This window comes from Dermochelys coriacea, chromosome 22, assembly GCF_009764565.3.
Source record: "Dermochelys coriacea isolate rDerCor1 chromosome 22, rDerCor1.pri.v4, whole genome shotgun sequence".
In the NCBI taxonomy this organism is placed as follows: Eukaryota; Metazoa; Chordata; order Testudines; family Dermochelyidae; genus Dermochelys; species Dermochelys coriacea.
In genome coordinates, this window is record NC_050089.1 from 17,945,031 (window position 1) to 17,964,226 (window position 19,196).

Below are 19,196 nucleotides of genomic sequence, written 5' to 3' on the forward strand. Positions count from 1 at the left end.
GCAGATGCTGGGCAGGGATTTCCCTGTGACTGACACAGGGGAGACAAACACATGGCTTCTGCTCTGACACACCACATGGCCTTGGTGGAGACTCTGCCCCTCTCTACCCCTCAGTTTCCCCATCGGTAGAATGGGGCTTCCATCCCTTGCCCACCTGAAGCACTGCACTATTGTTTAGGGTCACAGAGGGCAGAGCTGGGCCCCAGCTGGGAAGAAATCCCCCATCCCAGACTGACAACTGGGCCACCAATCATAATCACCCCGAGAGGCAGGGTTGGAGTGGGGCAACACCATGCCCTAAGACCTTTAGTTTGCTTTGTGGCTTGTCCCTTTAGCAGTATCCCCTCTAGTCACAGAAACAAAAGGGCAAGAGTTACCCTCTGTGGGCAATGGGTTGACCAGCAGCATTCCCAGAGCCCCCTAACGTGGAGGGGGACTGAGCGGACTTGGCTCACTTTGCACCATCATCCCTGCCTGCTGACGGAGAGTGCTGTGCTCTGCCCTGCCCCCCTCATGCACGATTAGCTCCTCTGCAGCTTGTTTTGCTCCGAGCTCTTGCTGTTTCCATTTCCTCCTCCGTCACAGCATACCCATATCTGATCTTGGGGAGAGCTTGTGTCAGCCCCTTCTCCAGCAGCAGCAGCACACCCAGCTCAAAGCACCTCCAGATTTAGTGCTGATGGTTTGCCACCAAGCTGACTCGCAGCCTGGGTGTATGCTGGGGGAAGGCACTGGCCGTCGGGCCCTTGGCGGCTTCAGTCGGAAGTGGAAACTTGCACATGTAAAACCAAACCTATTTTGGTACAAACAACTCCCCCGCCCCAGCCAGATCACAGGGGGCGGAGGGGCTGTCCTGCACTTTGCAGCCCTCTGATGGAAGATGCTGCAGGAGGGTCAGGTGTTACTGACACTCTCAAGAACTGTGCCAGGGCACGAGCAGGTCTCGGTGTACCATTAGGGGAGCAGCGTGGAACAAGCTGCTGTGGTGCAGTTGGTGCCAAGAGAGTGACAATATTCTCCCTTCCCCTTCTCCCCAACGATTTATAAAGATTAAACCCCCGCAAGGTGGGCCAATATCCTCAGCCCCCAGGTACATGGGGTGGATTGAGGAGCAGAAACAAAGGGTAAGTGACTTGCCCATGGTCTCCCCGTGCTAGGAATGGGAACCTGGGCCTGGCTCCCAGCCTTCGATAAGCCACAACACCACCCCTCCTGCCACAGGCACGCGCAGACAATTTATAGTTGCTGGGTGTCTCTCCCCTGCCCCCGCTCCCCGGCCTCAATGTTTTTCTCCCACACAATGTTAAAAACAACCAACCGCTAGCCCAGCACAGCCAGTCTCCACACCCAGGCAGAAGCCCCCACAGGTTTGGCTTGTTGCATTCGGGAAGGGCCCATTACTGATCAGATGGGGTCCTGTCAGACAGGACACTCCATCAGCTGCAGGCCTGCCTGCAATGGCAACCTTGGAATGAGGACAGCTAGGTAGGATTCTGCTCCTCTCACCAGCCCGGGCAAAGCCTCTTTATTGCCAAAGCAAAAGCATCACAAAGAGCAGAGAGCTCTATGAGCTCCCTCTGCACTGCAGGGAGCCAGAGAGATTTCAGACAAGCAAGGCTCAGGATCACCTGCGAGCAGAGATCATCTATTTCTTAGACACATTAGTGAGACACCCATCACCATGGTTTCTGGCCACCAAGCTGCAGAGTGAAGGCTTTGTGGGCCGCATCGAAGGCAACAGGATTCCCCAATATTGTTGGCTCCCATGTGGAAAAGAGACAGGATAAAGGGCCACGGGTCACAGTTGATGAGCCCCCAGGTGCTCTCCCTTCTCATTTGCGGGTCCTGGTAACTCCTAGGCGACTGTACTGTTCATTGTCCCGCTCACCAAGGGGCTAGAGGAAAGGAGAAGGTAAGGCTGCTTTTTAAAGTGTTTCTCTGCTATTCAGAGTCTTACACTGCACCCACCACCGTGGTATTTGACCCCACGAGCTGGGAGCTTGGGGTTCTCATAGGATAAATGGGCACAGACAGCACCTCCCATATCCTCTGCGTTCAAAGCTTCAGTAGGAAACAGGCAGCCTCAAAACAGAGGAGATGTTGCCTGCACCCACATATCACAGCCCAGTCCCTGAGTTCCCAGCGAGCACAGTTACATATCTCAGAACCAGCTGGGAGGAGGCGGCCAGCCAGTGCTCATTTCCCACCAGTACCTGGTCGGCTCACTTCTGCATAAGCTAGTTCATCTTACTGTTGCTGGCCTTTCCCTGCCCTCTCCAGCAGTGCTGGGGCAAAGTAGCTGGCACCACTTTCGGGTGGCGGGAGAGCAAAAAAAAAATGATACAAGCAAATGAATCAGGCTGTGCACATCTGGGTATCTGTGCATAACTTATGTCTGGGGGGAGCCTGTGCCTGGATGTGTCTGTGATGCTCCTAGACAGGTACTTGGGAGCATACTGCTGCTCTAGCCCTTCCTGCCCCCACTACAGTAGGCGCTCTGCACAGATCAGCCTACTTCAGTGAGAAGGCAGCTATTTAATCTCAGCCTGAAAGTGTGAGAGGGAGGGAGGGGCTCCTGGAGCTCAACCCTCAGGAGGTTGTCACTGTGCAAGGGCAAAGGGGTGGTACAATTGGCTTAAGCAGCCAGCTAGGCACTCCCCGGGCTTAAGCAGCCAGCACTCTGCGGGGGTGCTGGAACTAGGGGTGCAGCAGCACCCGCGGCTTGATGGGGTTTCCCTCACACACAGGGTTTACAGTTTGATTCAATTGCTCTCAGCACCCCCACTGTAAAAACTGTTCCCACGCCTCTGGCACCCTGTTCCAGCCGCAGGGCAGGAGGTGGGAAGGGGCACAGCCAAAGGGCGTCCCAGCTGCAGTGTATGCACTGGGGCCGGCTGCTCCAGGATGATCATTTACACCTGGCAAAGAGGAGGTGCATCACGACCAAGTCAGACCCCCCCTCACACTTCCATTCACCCTGATGGGAGCAGTCTACACCTGCTCTGTACGGATCTAAATCACTAGCAAGGCCCGGGGCCCCTCCATGCACCAGTCCAGATTTCCGAGCACTAAGTGATATGAAAGGCTGGCCCTGCCCTGGTGCAGGGCTTGGCCCAGCAACCACTCATCACTCACCTGGTAGAGCTGCTCATTGGCGATCAGGTTCTGTCGGTCAGAAGCTAAAATAAATCAAGCAAAGGTCAGTAGGAAGCTCAGTGGGAGGGCAGCATTTTCAAATGACCCCAAGTGGTGATTTTCTCTCCCCCACTCTGCACCTTGTACCACCACTTACACCTGCACAACACGGGGTCCAATGCCACCAGTCTGACTCACTGGCATTTCAAACCCACTCCACACTTCCTGTGCATGGATGATAACAGCGACACCAGGTGCAGGGCAGCAGGCCCAGGGCCCCTCTCTGCTCTCCATGGACAGCTGGGAACACGTTGCTTTTGCTAAACATACAGCTTTGTTCACAGTAGGCCTGTTCTGTTAAATTTTCACTTATTGCTCCCACTAGTTCAGCCCCGCCAGTGCAGGTGCTGTTGTCAAGAAGGAGCCAACATCTACTGGTGTCACTGGGTCAATAACATGGTGCTTAAAATGCTGAGAGCTACAGAAGCCCTATCTACACTAGGTTTCAGAGTAGCAGCCGTGTTAGTCTGTATTCGCAAAAAGAAAAGGAGTACCGGTGGCACCTTAGAGACTAACAAATTTATTAGAGCATAAGCTTTCGTGAGCTACAGCTCACTTCATCGGATGCATTTGGTGGAAAAAACAGAGGAGAGATTTATATACACACACACAGAGAACATGAAACAATGGGTTTATCATACACACTGTAAGGAGAGTGATCACTTAAGATAAGCCATCACCAGCAGCAGGGGGGGAAAAGGAGGAAAACCTTTCATGGTGACAAGCAAGGTAGGCTAATTCCAGCAGTTAACAAGAATATCAGAGGAACAGTGGGGGGTGGGGTGGGAGGGAGAAATACCATGGGGAAATAGTTTTACTTTGTGTAATGACTCATCCATTCCCAGTCTCTATTCAAGCCTAAGTTAATTGTATCCAGTTTGCAAATTAATTCCAATTCAGCCCAACTCTGTCCACATATCTATTCAGGGGATACCATCATAGGGCCTAATCACATCAGCCACACTATCAGAGGCTCGTTCACCTGCGCATCTACCAATGTGATATATGCCATCATGTGCCAGCAATGCCCCTCTGCCATGTACATTGGCCAAACTGGACAGTCTCTACGTAAAAGAATGAATGGACACAAATCAGACGTCAAGAATTATAACATTCAAAAACCAGTTGGAGAACACTTCAATCTCTCTGGTCACTCGATCACAGATCTTAGAGTGGCTATACTTCAACAAAAAAGCTTCAAAAACAGACTCCAACGAGAGACTGCTGAATTGGAATTAATTTGCAAACTGGATACAATTAACTTAGGCTTGAATAGAGACTGGGAATGGATGAGTCATTACACAAAGTAAAACTATTTCCCCATGGTATTTCTCCCTCCCACCCCACCCCCCACTGTTCCTCTGATATTCTTGTTAACTGCTGGAATTAGCCTACCTTGCTTGTCACCATGAAAGGTTTTCCTCCTTTCCCCCCCTGCTGCTGGTGATGGCTTATCTTAAGTGATCACTCTCCTTACAGTGTGTATGATAAACCCATTGTTTCATGTTCTCTGTGTGTGTGTATATAAATCTCTCCTCTGTTTTTTCCACCAAATGCATCCGATGAAGTGAGCTGTAGCTCACGAAAGCTTATGCTCTAATAAATTTGTTAGTCTCTAAGGTGCCACCGGTACTCCTTTTCTATCTACACTAGGACTCCCACTGTCCCGACTATTGGGAGAGCTAAGCTAGCAGTAGCAAAGGTCGGAAACTATTTGCACAAAAGCCAAATGTAGGCATTCCCTTGAGGTTTACCCTGAAGTGTCTGCCCAAAATTTCACCTCTCCCCATCTATGCTCTGTGCTGGCTGCTGCCCTCCATGCCAGGTATGGCTGCATTCCCACATGCTAACTACACAGTTTGTAAAGTACTCCAAAACCTGCAAAATACAGTGTCTCCTGCTGCTACCCCCTCGCTCAGGCAGATACGCACACTCACAGATGACAGTCTCCCACAGCAACATGCAGAGACACAATCACACACGCAGACACCCTCACACTCCCTCCCCATGGGTTGACATGCAGTCCTTGAGTCATGCATGTAGGTGTCACGTAGGGGCTCCAGGCACCAAGCCAGCATCATGTGGGCGAGTGTGATGGAAAGACCTCAGGGATACTGCGCAATGAGTCCTGTCCGACCAGCCATCCTTCACCCTGGTGTTAGTGGAGATGACCAGACACTCCCTGTCCCTGCACTGGGCAGCAGAGATACCCCTCCCCCGAGCTGGTCAGACAGACCCCCCCATCTCACCTCGTAAGAGACGGCCACTGTCTTGGCCGGTGATGCAGTACACGGCGATTGCCAGGAAGACTGTGGCGATGACATCAGCTACCACGATACCTGAGATGGTGGCTGCATCCAACTCAATGCAATTCTGGCACACTGCAAAGCCACAGACACAACACAGAGTACTGAGAACCAGGCACAACCCTCCACACCCCACACCCACCCGCCACCTACACAGCAGCACAGGGAGCAAGCCAACAGGAGAGCCCTGGAGGATTTCTCTGTTCCCCCTAAAAGGCCTCTCTGCTGCCCAGTTAGAAATACAACCCCCCTAACACACAAACACACTCCTCTGCTCTCCCACCTCTAAGCTCCACTCAGCCAAAGGTGACTGGACAGGACCTCTGAGGGAGCCTACCAACACAATGCTGACCAAACAGAACAGTCACTGCTCAGCAACTCCCATTTTCCGACCAAGGCAGGGCTCGATGCAGCCAGCGGCAGGAGTGCAAAGTTGGGATAGGGAAGGGAGCAGGGTCTCTGGTGTGTCAGGCAGAGCACTAGCTCCTCCTGAGCCACAGTGCCGGTCCAGAATGAGCTGCAAAATGGGTGTGGAGTGAGTCAGCTCAGCAATCAGGCATGTGTGCATGGCGATCCAGGAACCACCCATGCAAACAGGCACCTGCCCAGGCACAAATGTACATCTTAGTGCCTGCTGCCCAGAGGCCAGTTTTGAACACTGGAGCCCCATGCCACCACAAGTCCCAGTCTGAGAAGCGCTGAGATTTCTGGCTGAGCACTGAAAGTTAGAGTTCAGAGGTGGAAGAGCCCAAGCAGATCATCCAGCCTCCTCCCTCCCCTACTGGGCCAATGCAGGATGATTCCTTACAAGACACACAGCCTGGGGGGAAATTTGGGGACAGAGAAACACACACATCTGCCACTGCTGCAGCTTTACAGAGAGCTAATGGAGAAATGGCAGGTGTGTTTCACAGAAAATTTTAAAAACTTTAATTTCCAGAACAAGGCCATTTTTCATCCAAAAAAAAAAAAAAAAAGTTTGGAATTAAAAATTCCAGCCAGCTCTAGTTTTTTAGACCAGAGGCAAACTGACTGGTGAACGTACTTCGGAAATACACGTGTAGATAACTGGAATCACTGCACTTATAAACTCCTCTCGGGTCGTTCGCTTCTGCGCCCAAATTCAACTCTGTTCCATTTTCCTGTAAATCCGTTCCATCTTTTTCCCATTTTATATCCTGGCCTGAAGCCACCTCGCACTTCAGGACCACATCACGGCCACGCCTTTCCACCTTTATGTTTGCTGTAAAACAAAAACGAAGGCTGGGAAGTGATAGGTACAAAGCAGCCCAGGGGCTGAGTTATCATCGGTAACAGAGGTTCAGAACTCAGGTCTCTTATACAAGCACTTAGAAAGGAGCCATTTCCCAGTGAGACAGAGATGGCGTCTCATAGAAACCCCTGAATAAAGGTGTTCTGAGAAAATATCCCTGATAATACAGTGATAGGTATAATATTCAGTTATAATTCAGGTATAGAATTCAGTTTATAGCTAGAAAGATATAGATATATAAAACCATTGACTATATTAATAATTAATCATGTTGTTATATTGTGTCAATTATTCGCAATAAATAACAACTCTGGGCCCAATTCTGCCAACACAACTCCTGGGACAGTGCCTACTGCTGGGAGTAGTTCTATTCGTCCCTATGGAGCTAGTGATGGTCGGAGTAAGCTGTACATCCATAAGAAGTGTTTGTAGGATCAGGTCCTTAATTAGCAGCATCTAATATCGTTATGCAGTACTTATTATATTAATATAATATTGCAACTGATATTTTATCAGGGAGATTTTCACTCAGGCACAGTATAATTGGGCCCAGCATCCTTTGACCTGCAGTAAATTCTGGGTGTGGATGTGAGGCCTGATCCTACACACCCTTATACACAGGCTGAATGGTAAGTGAAAGGGTTTGCAGATTCCAGGCTATTAATAATTAGTGATGGCAGCTGGAATTTTTTAACAAGTTTTTAAAGTAAAAATGGTGGGGACATCAGCCAAACTGGTTAGCAAAAGATAGTTCTGTGGTCAGCTCTATAACTGGAGGGCAAATTTAACTGAAAACTGATTACAATGAAAACACTGTAAGATTCACAAAATGTGTTTCCTGTGGGGGCAGGGTCGAGCCCAGGGGGATCACTCCCCAGCCTTCAGAACACAAAATAAAGTTACTAGGATTGTTGTTGTTTGAGCACAGACAATGAGAGCAGTGCAGCTCATACTGCAAGGGTCGCACCAACACAGAAACAGCTGAGAATTTGGATTACACCCCCTCCAGCACACACACACCATTTTTCAGTCACCTCCAGTCTAGGAGTCTAATTCCTGTACTTGTTTGTGTTTGTAAATCAGGTAGTTCTGCATCTGCTACTTGCACACTCAATTGTCACCAGTTCAAAAATGCAGCCATAATTATTTGGAGGTGCAAAATCTTTGACTGCACAAAGATAGGCTGGCTTGAGGTCTGTCCCTATATTTATATATGTATTATTAATCGCTTATATTAAGATTGCAATTATATTCTAAATTATTATGAGAGAAATACATTTTATTGCTAAAATAATTATTAATCAATAGCTTAATGGATATTAAACTGCCAGGAGTGGGGACTTTGTTCACTCCCTTTTCTGTGCCATGCTTAAAAACAATAATCATAATTTCATTTTAAGAGCTCAGAAAGAGGCTTTGAGGAACTACACAAACAATTAAAGTAAATATTGAATAATAATAATTAATAAATAAATAAATTGCTACTAACAAAGCAATATCAAAAGGTAACTGCAAACTAGACATTCAGTTAGAGACAGCTCCCAACTCAAAAATCTCACTTCTCTGTGGAGCTTTATTCACGTCAGATGACTGCAGCTGGAGAAGATAAAAGATATTTTCTCTCTCTGTTTTTGAGTTTACAGTGTTTGAAGTCAATGAGGTCCTGTGTGAACGTAGTGCGCTCATTGCAGGGTCGGGGCCTTAATAGTCTGTTTCTCCTCTTCATGAGTCTTTCACGTGGCAACAGGGGCAGAACTGGCCCAAACAGCTTCAGTCTGTAGTCCAGTGCTTTTCCCCATTAATTGCACTGATTATCACAATGTTGGGCCTGATTCTGACTTCACTTGCATCAGTTTTGCCCTGGAGTAACTTTGCTGATTTCAGTGGTGCTATTACTGTCCGCACTGGGTTGATCAGGGATCAGAAGCGAGACCTTTACATTCATTGTTGGACCAGTTTGGACAATTGTCAGTTCTTGGTTTCCCCACTGGAGAGGACTGAGAGCGATTTTTCCATCAGCCCTCATGGTGACAATTCACATGCTGGACTAGATTCTGAGGCCTCATATCCCATTAGTGAGGAATTGGCTCTTTTCCGCTATTTGCTTTTCCTGCTCTAAGCTGCTGCCTAGTATTGCTCCGCACCAACCCTCTGGAAGGCAGTTCTGAGAGTCATGGGCCCAATCCTGCTTCCAGAGAAGTCAATAGGAGTGATGCCATCAACTGCACTGGGGGCAGGATAGGGCCTAATGTGAATCAGGGTGCAGTCTGTCCTACTGTAAGGCAGGCTGGGCTTGTAACAGGCACTATACAAGCTAGTAAGTCACCATCATGGGCTTACCTTATTATATGTGTCTCTTGTAACGTGCTTTCTTTCCTTGGGACATGAATCGATGCCCTGCTATTCAGAATGATTACTACAGAAGTGAGCATGCTGCACAGGTGAAAGGTATGACACTAACCGCCCCAGAGAATGAAGCCTTGTGTTTATCCCCAGAGCAAGCAGGGCATAAACAATGACCACCTGGGCTCCCTCCAAGCCTCCCTCCTTCCCCAATGAGCTCTAATACAAACACGGGATGCAGAGTCCTGGATGCCACAGTTATCTGTGAAATAGCCACCCTCTGTGACTTTCAAGAGCAAAATGTTTCCTCCATCCAACCCTGATCAAAAAGGGCTGTAAATGAGTTCTATAGGTTTTTTTACCTTTAGCTGAAGTATCTTGTGTGACCACACCTGAGGGGAAAAAGAAAAAATGTAATTTAGAAATGTCACAAACCTTCCTGCTTCAGGAAATGACAGGACATAGGAAGAAACCGGCCAGCCTCAGCGAGAGGATACAGGGCTATCTGGGCCCCTGCTCAGACCAGGCCTGGCAATTCCTATGTTCCTGATTCCATTTAGTTATAAAGACTAACATTTTCAAAAGTGGCCACTGATTTTCAGTGTCTGGTTTGAGCTCTCCGGGGCCTGATTTTTAGCAGCACTGAGTACCCACACTTCCAACTGAAATTAATGGGAGCTGTGGATACTAAATCAGGCCCAGGTTGGCTGAAACTGGGCACCCAAAAATTGAGTCACCCAAACGCATTGGCCATGTTTTAAAATGTAGGCTTTAGTGATTCTAGAACTCGCTACCAAATCGGCGCATTGGAGACCAACTCCTTCATCATTGTGGCTAAAGGCTCAGCAATCAACTCAAACTTTTTTCCAGGGCTGGGTTGACTGGAGGGAGCATGCCAAGGTTTTTTGGAGTAGGGGAAATCTATTCATATGGCAATAAGGAACTATTTGTTTTTAACCTTTGTATGTGCACTTAGAGCCTGTCAAACATGTATTCTATAAGTCAGATGAAATAAAATGCAGATGTCTCTTCAAACTCAAACATATAAACACACTTTTCACAAATCAAAGATACAAATATCAATCTAATCTAATTAATTTAAAATAACCTTTAATCTTTACCTGCACTCAGCAGAGGTGCTAAATGTTAAAATTTCACCATCATTTGGGGTGTGTTCAGCAATCATGTCCCACGTTTAGAGCCATGAACAAGAACAGATATCACAAAGGGGCAAAACATACCTAACGCATACTCTGTGCAATTCCTCTGATTGAAATAGTGTGTAACTTAGGGCACAATGTGGCCCAAAGTTCCACTAACACCAACAAAACACATCACAAACCTACTGACTACATCTGAAGAGAAGTGAGGCTGCATTAGGCAAAAAACACTTGGGGAAAAAGGGATTGCTTCCCTTTGTTATATATATGGACTTTCCAGTGAACTCCACAAACTTTACACACAATATAATATTAAAATAGATTAAAACATTGTATGGCTTATTTGCCTAAAATGATACAATTCAGTATGGTACAAGGCTGATGCAAACAATTATTCTTGGTCACAATATTTGAGTTTGTCTCACAGAGTATTTAAAACGATCATGTTTAGTTACTTGCCAAACTATATCACCACATGGTCTTTCCCCCCCTTAAACTTTGTGAGTGAGCTTAATGTTCATGGAAAGCTCAAACAGTAGAGATGGAAAAGGCCCATTATGTCTTATTGAGTCCATCTCCCAGCCAAAAAACAACCTCCAAAAACAAATCTATATAATACAGTTAAGAATGTATTTCTTAAAAAGGAGCTAACAAGATGTGTGCCAGCCCTAACTCTCACAGCTTTGCCTGCCTATCTATCTATCTGGCTATACATCTTCCCCCTCCATTTATTTGTCTGTGTTCAGTCTTACAGATTGTTAGCTCTTCATGGCAGGGACTGTCTTCTTAGAATGTCTTTACAGCACTGAACACATTTGGGGCATTATGGTAGTAAAATAGTAATTAATTATTAATAATGCAGGATTGAAGATCTTACCTTTGATGATAAATCCGACCATTATTACATTGACCAGATACCCATGTCTCCCCATGGTCCTTCTCCTTAACACTAAAATGCAACTGCGGTTATTTCCTCACTAGTTTAGGAAAAATTACTTCACCAGGTTTAAAAATATAATACAATCAGAGGTTTCTTTTCTAAAACGGCAGAGAGATGTGAAACCAATATCAAGAGCCTTCTCAGATGTTGGCAACAGGAAGCCTAGGGGTGGAAGCCTCTGTCTTCTTTCCCCTAAGAAAGTCAGCTTAAAGACGTCAGGGTTGCTACAGAAGTTGTTTCGCGGTCACCAAAGTTGCTACCAACGCAGATCAGAGTACAGTATTTAGTTGCAAATAAGATTCTCCCACTAAAAACAAAGAAGGAAAATTGTGCCTAACTTGGGCATCACCACAAAGTAGCCATACTGCAGCTACCTTCTTTAGGTCCAAATCACACCCAATGGTCATTTTCTCAGGTATAGGATGAGCTGAATTACACAAGCGTACTGTAAAAATATCTGTGGACACCTTGAACTTCAGAGTTAATACCCAGCCCTGCCACTCCAACTTTCTCAGCTGTAGCAGGGATAGAGTTCAGGTCCTGCTGCTCCAGAAGTAGAGGCTAGAAGGGAGCTCAAGGAGAACTGCTGTTAGAGGTATAAGCAGAGGTATAAGTTATGACACATGAAGCAGTTCCTACTCTATCCAGCACATGGGAATAGTGCATATGCACATTAGCTACCTCATACAATATTCTGGTGGTATCTAAGCACATAATTAACTTTGTCCTTTGGCTTTAGGATTAGTGCAGCCATTTCCCACCAAATGTGTTTGCTTTAATGTTATTGTTGCCCACTTTTATGTTCAGCAGTTATTCCCCAAGAAAGCCCTTTGCAGGAATATCCATAGATTCATAGGCCAAATGGGATCACTGTGATCATCTACTCTGACCTCATGTGTAACAGGCCAGAGAACGTCCCACAAAATATTGACTGTTTGAACTAGAATATCTTTCAGAAAAATATCCAGTCTCGATTTTAAAATGGCCAGTGATGGAGAATCCACCACAATCCTTGGTAAGTTGCTCTAATGGTTAATTACCTTTACTATTAAAAATTTACATGTTATTTCCATGTCTGAATTTGTCTGGCTTCAACTTCCAACTGCTGGATCTTGTTATAATTTTGTCTCCTAGATTATAAGTATTTGTTCCCCATGTAGGTACTTCCAGTCTGTGAGCAAGTCACCCCTTAACCTTCTCTTTGTTAAAATGAATAAACTGAGCTCTATCCATTAATATAAGGCTTATTTTCTAATCTTTTAATCATTCCCGTGGTTTGTTTTTGAACGCTCTCCAATTTATCAACATCTTTCTTGAATTGTTGACACCAGAACTGGACACAGTACTCCAGCAGTGGCCACACCAGTGCCAAATACAGAGAAAATATTGTTTGTGACCAGCTTACCAAGAGATCACAATTACTATGTATCAGTGACCTGTCCTCTTCATTATTTACCACTCCCCCATCGTTGTGTCATCTGCAAACTTTATCGGTGATTTTATGTTTTGTTCAGGTCACTAAGAAACGATCCCTGCGGGACCCCAGTAGAAACACACAATATTGAAGTCCAGGTTCTTCTCACTGTGCTCCTGTGATTCCCGGCAGTCATGTCTGTGCCTGCAAATGAGCAGAATACCTACTTATTTGCAAACCAAGCCAGTGTTTTATTAGAAATGATTTGTGTTGAAATAGTTCCACCTCGTGGGGAATCATTTTTAAACCAGAGAGTGAGAACTCTGAGAAAGCATTGTACAGGACTTTCCCTCTGTTCCTTTTCAGCTGCTACACAATTATTAAAAAAACCTAATCAGTTTGTGCGGGTGATCTCAGCTTTGACAAACTAAAATGATCTGGGTGGGGTCAGTACTTTGAAGCAAGTCTGTTAAATGAAAACCCACACACTATAGAAAATTCAAATTCTGATTAGCTCTGTATGTGGTCCCTGAGTTAAAAGAGAACCCACTGATCCACCACAATACTAGGAGATGCTGGGCTGAGTTTCTTAATTCGGGTGAAATGTAAAAACTAAGGACCAGATTTTCAAAGGTATTTAGGCACCTAAAGATGCAGCTAGGGACCTAGTGGGATTTTCAAGTGCCTAGGCACCTAATTTCCAATGGCTGCCTAAATACCTTTAAAAATCTTGCCCTAAGTGATAAGGACCTTACTAGTTGAGATTATTAACAATACCTTGCCACACTGTAACGGTAACTGGTGCCCTTGTCGAATTACAACTCAGGATGCCTAGTGGTGTGTATAAGGGGATCCATAGCCAGACAGATATATGAAGTTCACAAACCCCTTTGGATGAAAAGTGATTTATAAATAGGGCCCTACCAAATTCACGGTCATGAAAAACGCATCACAGACTGTGAAATCTGGTCTTTTGTGTGCTTTTACCCTATACTATACAGATTTTACAGGGGAGACCAGCGTTTCTCAAATTGGGGGTCCTGACCCAAAAGGATGTTGTAGGAGGGTCACAAGGTTATTTTAGGAGGGCGTCACGGTATTGCCACCCTCACTTGTGTCAGAGGTGGGCGGCCAGAGAGCGGTGGCAGTTGTCCGGGCACCGAGCTCTGAAGGCAGCACCCCATACAGCAACAGCTCTCGTCCATCAACACAGCTGCATCTCGGTTAGGTTGACAAAGCTCTGTCAATCAAGGAAGTGTTTTTCCACATCCTTAAACAGTATAGCTATTTCAACCAAACATTTAAGTGTAGCCCAAGTCCTAGGTTTCAGAGTAGCAGCCGTGTTCGTCTGTATTCGCAAAAAGAAAAGGAGTACTTGTGGCACCTTAGAGACTAACAAATTTATTAGAGCATAAGCTTTCGTGAGCTACAGCTCAGCTACAGCATCGGATGCATTCCAAGTCCTAGGGTATGTCTACACTATGGAGTCTACAACAGCATAGCTATACCAACCTAGCCTCCTCCTGCACGCAGCCCACACCCACAGGAATTTTTCTAGAGTCAAGGTGGGTGAGGTAATGTTTTTTTATTAGACCAACTTCTTTTTGGTGAGAGATACAAGCTTTTGCGATACACAGAGCTCTTCTTCAGGAATGTTTCTGTCATTGTCGGCACACCACCTCCCCCAACAACATTTGCCATGCTGACACAGAGCACTCTCTCCTTGATGTAGCTGTGTGGACAGAAGGGTTTTGTCAGCACGCCTATGACGCTCAGGGGTACGTTTTTCCACACCCGACTCTGGTAGCTAAGCCCAGGTATTAAGTGTAGACCAAGCCCTGGAGAATTGTGCAGTGATGCTCCGCGGAGGAAAACCCCTCCCTGAACTCGGCTCTGCTCAGGGCGTGCCCAGCAGCCTGGCCCGGGACTGCATGAAGCCTGGCGTGGCAACGGGCTGTGACCGCTTTGGCGCCCACTTATCGCCGTTGTCGCTGTGAGCGTGCTGTGGAGGGTGTCTCCCGGGGAAGTACCGCCAGCCCGGGACTGCGCGGCTTCGCCTGCCCCGTCCCGCACTGCCGGAGCCGGAGCCGGAGCCGGAGGGCGGGAGAAACGAGGGCTCGCTCCCCCCGCCCAACACGCGGTGCCTACCCACGTGCTCCCGGCCTCCAGGCGCTTCCGGCGCTGGGAGGTGACGCGCGGCGCAGCGCGGTGACGTCGGCGGTTGCCAGGCTGAGGCTGAGCGAGACGCGGAAGCGTCCGGGTCCCGGTAAGAAGCGGCTGCTCCGCCCCTCCCCCGGTGGCGGGCGGGGCTGGCGGCTGGAGCCGGCCTGGGACCCGCCGCGGAGCCCGCCAGGCCGCGCCTCGGTTCGCTCCCCCGCCGGCGGCCCCGCAGGGAAAGCGCCGCCCCGAGCCTGTGCAGCGGCCTGCCACGGGGCGGTCTGCAGCGCGGGGAGCCGGCCCCGGCCCCGGCCCCGGCCCCGTCGGCGGTGCCCGCGCTGCGCTGAGCTTCCCTCTCCGGCCCCGCAGGGAAACCACGGGATGACTTAGTTGGGTTGGCCCTGCTTGGAGCAGCGGGTGGGACGAGGACCTCCTGAGGTCCCTTCCCGCCCGGATCTTCTCTGATCCGATGCCAGCTGTGCTGAGCCTGTGGGGCTGCCTGCCAGGGGCGTCCAGAGGCCAGAAGTATAACGGGCTTTAAAAAAAGAAGTGGATAAGTTCATGGAGGCTAGCTCCATCAATGGCTATTAGCCAGGAGAGTCAGGGATGCACCCCGGTGGTCTGAGTGACCCTAAATCTTGGACAATGGGCTAGATCACTTAATACTTGTCTGGTTCTGTTTTTTCCCCTGAGGCATCTGGCACTGCCCACTGTTGGAAGAGGAGATACGGGGCTAGATGGCTTATGGGTCTGACCCAAGGTAGCTGTTCTTGCAAGTGGGAGCCCTGGCTCATTTTACAGGGGTAAATGGAGAGTACAGACTGGCTGTACTGGTCATTGTGTGTATGAGCTCACTTGCTTAGAGCGAAAGTTTTGGGGAGCTAAAGTTTACACCTACTAACACGTAGCTCTTACGTGGTGATTTTCATCAGATCTCAGAGGGCTTTACAAAGGATATCACATCACATGCAAATACTGACTGGAAGTGCTGGTGTTATTTTTTTGGGTGCATGATGGGAACAGTTTATCATGCACAAGTTTCCCATGCTCAGGTTCTTTGAACTGTGTGTGTGATGCGGTGGGGAGGAAAAGTGTGTGTGTGGGGGGGGGGTTGGGAGAGCATGAGGAAGAGGAGAAGAACGCTGCAGGTGGAGGAAGTTGTATGAGCCCCACCAAATCAAATGGGTTTTTGTGGATGTGGGTAAAGCAGTGATAGAGCCTTGAATTTCACCTGCTTTGTGTCCCTGTTGTCACAGTGGCCCTGCCCTGCTTAACAAAGCTGACCACAGGAGCAGCTCTCAAAGACGGTTAATTCAAGTTTCCTTCCTGTGCTCCTATGGCACTCTGCAGTTTAGCAGAAGTATATGTCAGCCAACATTGACATATACTAGAGCCAGTACCAATGGATACGCTAACCTGGAGGAAACAAGAAGGAGGGAGCTACAGAATAAGAACAAAAACAAGAAAGCCAACAGTTAGAAAGCAAAGAGGAAAAGGACAGAGAGCACTGAGGTAGATATGGGTAGGAGAGAGAGAATGGTCAGAAGGAAGATGCAGCTACCTGTGGTGCATGGCATGAGGAGACACGGGGAGGGCATGTCAATCTCTTTCAAGGGGGTTTTCACCAGAAGAACATTGGGAGTCACTTCTATACAATATTATGCTTCTAGAGTTTTCTTGCATTTGCTCTATCTGCAAGTTGTGGCACATTAGCTACTTTTTGGCTTGAATTAGAGCTGTTGGAGCAGGGGTGGGCAAACTTTTTGGCCCAAGAGCCACATTGGGGTTGCGCAACTGTATGGAGGGCCAGGTAGGGAAGGCTGTGCCTCCCCAGACAGCCTGGCCACTGCTCCATCCACTCCCTCCCACTTCCGGCTCCCCTGCTCCTTGACCCCTGACTGCCCCCTCCCAGGAGCCCCTGACCTTAACCGCCCCTGAGGACCCCACCCCCTATTCAACCCCCACCCAACTCCCTGTCCCCTGACTGCCATGACCCCTATCCACACTGTGACCCCACTCTCTATCCAACTCCCCCTGCCCCAAACCTCCACCCCATCCAACTGTCCCCTGACAGCCCCTTATCCAACCCCCCCGTTCCCTGCCCCCTTACCATGCTGGTGCCTGCTGTGCTGCCCAACAAGAGCGGTGGGCCAGAGTGCTGGCAGTACGGTGAGGTGAGGCTGCAGGGGAGGGGGGACAGCAAGGGAGGGGCCGGGGGCTAGCCTCCCCGGCCAGGAGTTCAGGGGCTGAGCAGGACGGCCCGCGGGCTGTAGTTTGGCCACCTCTGTGTTAGAGCAACAAGGTGGGTATGGGAATATCTGTTAGAGCAGTAATTTTAAATGACATTTCACTATATAATAAATAAAACATTAGCAAGTACTTTTATACATATAAATCTAAATGCTCAAATTTTTTCACTAGCTTGATTAATGTGATTTGATACAGAACTCTGTCTCCATTGAGGGGAAAGAAGGAACGCACTTACTGCTATTGTGACTTTGAGTCCTTGAATTTTTCTGCAGTATCAGCTGTGTAAATAGGCTGAGTAAATTTGTCCTTTGGCTTTGCACTAGATTGACTTGTGCCCAGCAGTATTCCACAAGCTGCAATTCATGGTTTCTTGAAATGTCTAGAAGGGGATAAATATAAATTGCTCTTTAAGTCTGAAAGGGATGTTGTAGTCCAGTGTAGGAACAGCCAAGGCTAGTTCCTTGGCTGTTCCTAATAAATGAAATACTGCCTCCGTTAAAAACCAAATCTGGCTGCTCGTGTTACAAATTAGGAAGTTATTCCATGGTAAACCAGCAAAACTTTAGGCTTAAAGTTAAGCTATTTTGCTTTCTATACTGCCTGTATTTCTGTAGGGAAGGACAGGTGGAATGGTTTGCTGAGTGTTGCATCTGATTATTTTTATGCTCTGATGAAGAATAAATAACTTTTAGAAGAAATAGTAAGGATCAACAAATGGACTGGGTTTCCTTTCCACCATTAGCTGACATCTTTGGGTATTTCTGCACTGAGTTTTCTCTACAGAATCTCTCTCCATGGTGCAGCTCCTGTAGTGCTGAAATGGTAGGAGTGCTAGCATAGACCAGATCCCAGCATTCTTACCAGTGACAGCAGATCTAGACAACATTGCCGTAAAAACATCTGTTTCCTATCTCCATTAGTGTTCCCATCATGGATGTGGTCTCCCAATTAATGCTAGTGTAGGCATGGCCTTTGTCTGCAATACTGCAGGACTGTTTCCATTAAGATCACTCACTGTAATAGGTGCTGAATTTTGTAAGGTACAACTGAATTCCCTTACTCTTTTCGGTTTCAGTTCAATGCTTAATTTTAATGAGTTAAAAGGTATCATTAAACATGGAAAAAATGTATCAAGGTAGAGTGCTTGTTTACTCCTTCAATTTTAAAAGCTGTGAAAGCAAGCATACTATTTTTAATGGTGGGTTCTTGCATTTTGCAGTTAAATTGTCTTAAATCTTAGATTCCTAGTTGAAAAAATCCTCCCCACTAAGGCACTTCTGGTTTTATTTTTAAACTGTAAGAATTGTAGCTGCTGCTGTTAACTTCTGCATTGTAATTGTCGTACCTGTTCTTTCGTCAGCCCCTCTCCCCACTTCTGGATGGAGCACACTTTAAAGTGAAATGACTGACCAAGAGAATAACAACAGCATCTCCAGTAACCCTTTTGCAGCCCTCTTCAGCTCTCTAGCTGATGCCAAGCAGTTTGCAGCGATCCAAAAACAGCAGCTGAGGCAGCTCACTGGTAAGAGGAGAAATGAGACCAAACAATGCAGCTCTAGTTGCAGAGGGTTTTCCCTAACAACATATCTGTAAGGTTATCATACTCTGGTATGTGTTTACTATTCAGCTTCAGTACCCTGGACCAGTTTGGGACCATCCAAAAAAAGAAATTTTTTTCAGGTCTGGACACTTGTAGTATAGGAGCCAGGAGTCAGAACTGTCAGGTGGCCACAGTATTAATTGTATGTCAAGATAGCATCTTACTTTGTGCACTTGAGGCCTGATCCAAAGCCCATTGAATTTACTGGGAGTCTTGCAGTTGACTTCAGTGAGCTTTGGATCAGGCCCTAAATTGTTGAGACAACCTTTTTCTAGTCTACTAGAAAACCATCTTTGGGGAGAAGTCTGATATGAATTCAGGACTGGGAGCCAGAAACACCTGAACACTGACTCTTGCTTTGACCAGGTCACTTGTGCCTTTTTTTTTTTTCTCCTTCCCCAGAGGTGTTGAGCACAGGGAGCTGTGGGTGCTTGGCATCAATTTTGCTGCCTCCATTCTGGGAATAATGATATCGACTATGTCACAGGTCTTTACGAATTAATGTTCTAAAGATGGACATTAGTGTATAAGGTCTAAATATTATCATTTAAAGCAATA

General features: G+C 47.3%; 2 protein-coding genes across 8 annotated transcripts in view; one reads left to right on the forward strand and one right to left on the reverse strand.

Annotated features, from left to right (window-relative positions):
* Positions 1 to 1,510: 1,510 nt before the first annotated feature.
* CD3G (CD3g molecule) lies at positions 1,511 to 11,880 on the reverse strand. 3 transcript variants are annotated; one of them, XM_038380657.2, is made up of 6 exons: positions 11,155 to 11,880; positions 9,480 to 9,509; positions 6,547 to 6,744; positions 5,445 to 5,576; positions 3,136 to 3,179; positions 1,511 to 1,895 (listed from the first exon to the last, which is right to left on the reverse strand). In XM_038380657.2, exons 1-6 carry the CDS (start codon positions 11,207 to 11,209, stop codon positions 1,833 to 1,835), a joined length of 522 nt encoding a protein of 173 aa, XP_038236585.1. In that variant the 5' UTR covers positions 11,210 to 11,880; the 3' UTR covers positions 1,511 to 1,832. The 3 variants fall into 3 exon arrangements, with proteins under 3 accessions (XP_038236585.1, XP_043356806.1, XP_043356805.1); XM_043500871.1 differs by having other exon boundaries at positions 6,547 to 6,747; positions 9,489 to 9,509; positions 11,155 to 11,789; XM_043500870.1 differs by having other exon boundaries at positions 1,511 to 3,179; positions 11,155 to 11,820.
* Positions 11,881 to 14,748: 2,868 nt separating this feature from the next.
* UBE4A (ubiquitination factor E4A) overlaps positions 14,749 to 19,196 on the forward strand; it is a 30,195-nt gene continuing 25,747 nt past the window's right edge. For 2 of the 5 annotated variants that reach the window (XM_038380759.2, XM_038380762.2), the window contains exons 1-2: positions 14,749 to 14,897; positions 18,399 to 18,560. In XM_038380759.2, the coding sequence (XP_038236687.1) occupies positions 18,440 to 18,560 (121 nt within the window). In that variant the 5' untranslated portion in view covers positions 14,749 to 14,897; positions 18,399 to 18,439. Of the gene's footprint in view, positions 14,898 to 15,260; positions 15,565 to 16,048; positions 16,301 to 18,398; positions 18,561 to 19,196 lie in introns of those variants that run through there. The other 3 variants (XM_043500868.1, XM_038380760.2, XM_043500869.1) reach the window with 3 other exon arrangements.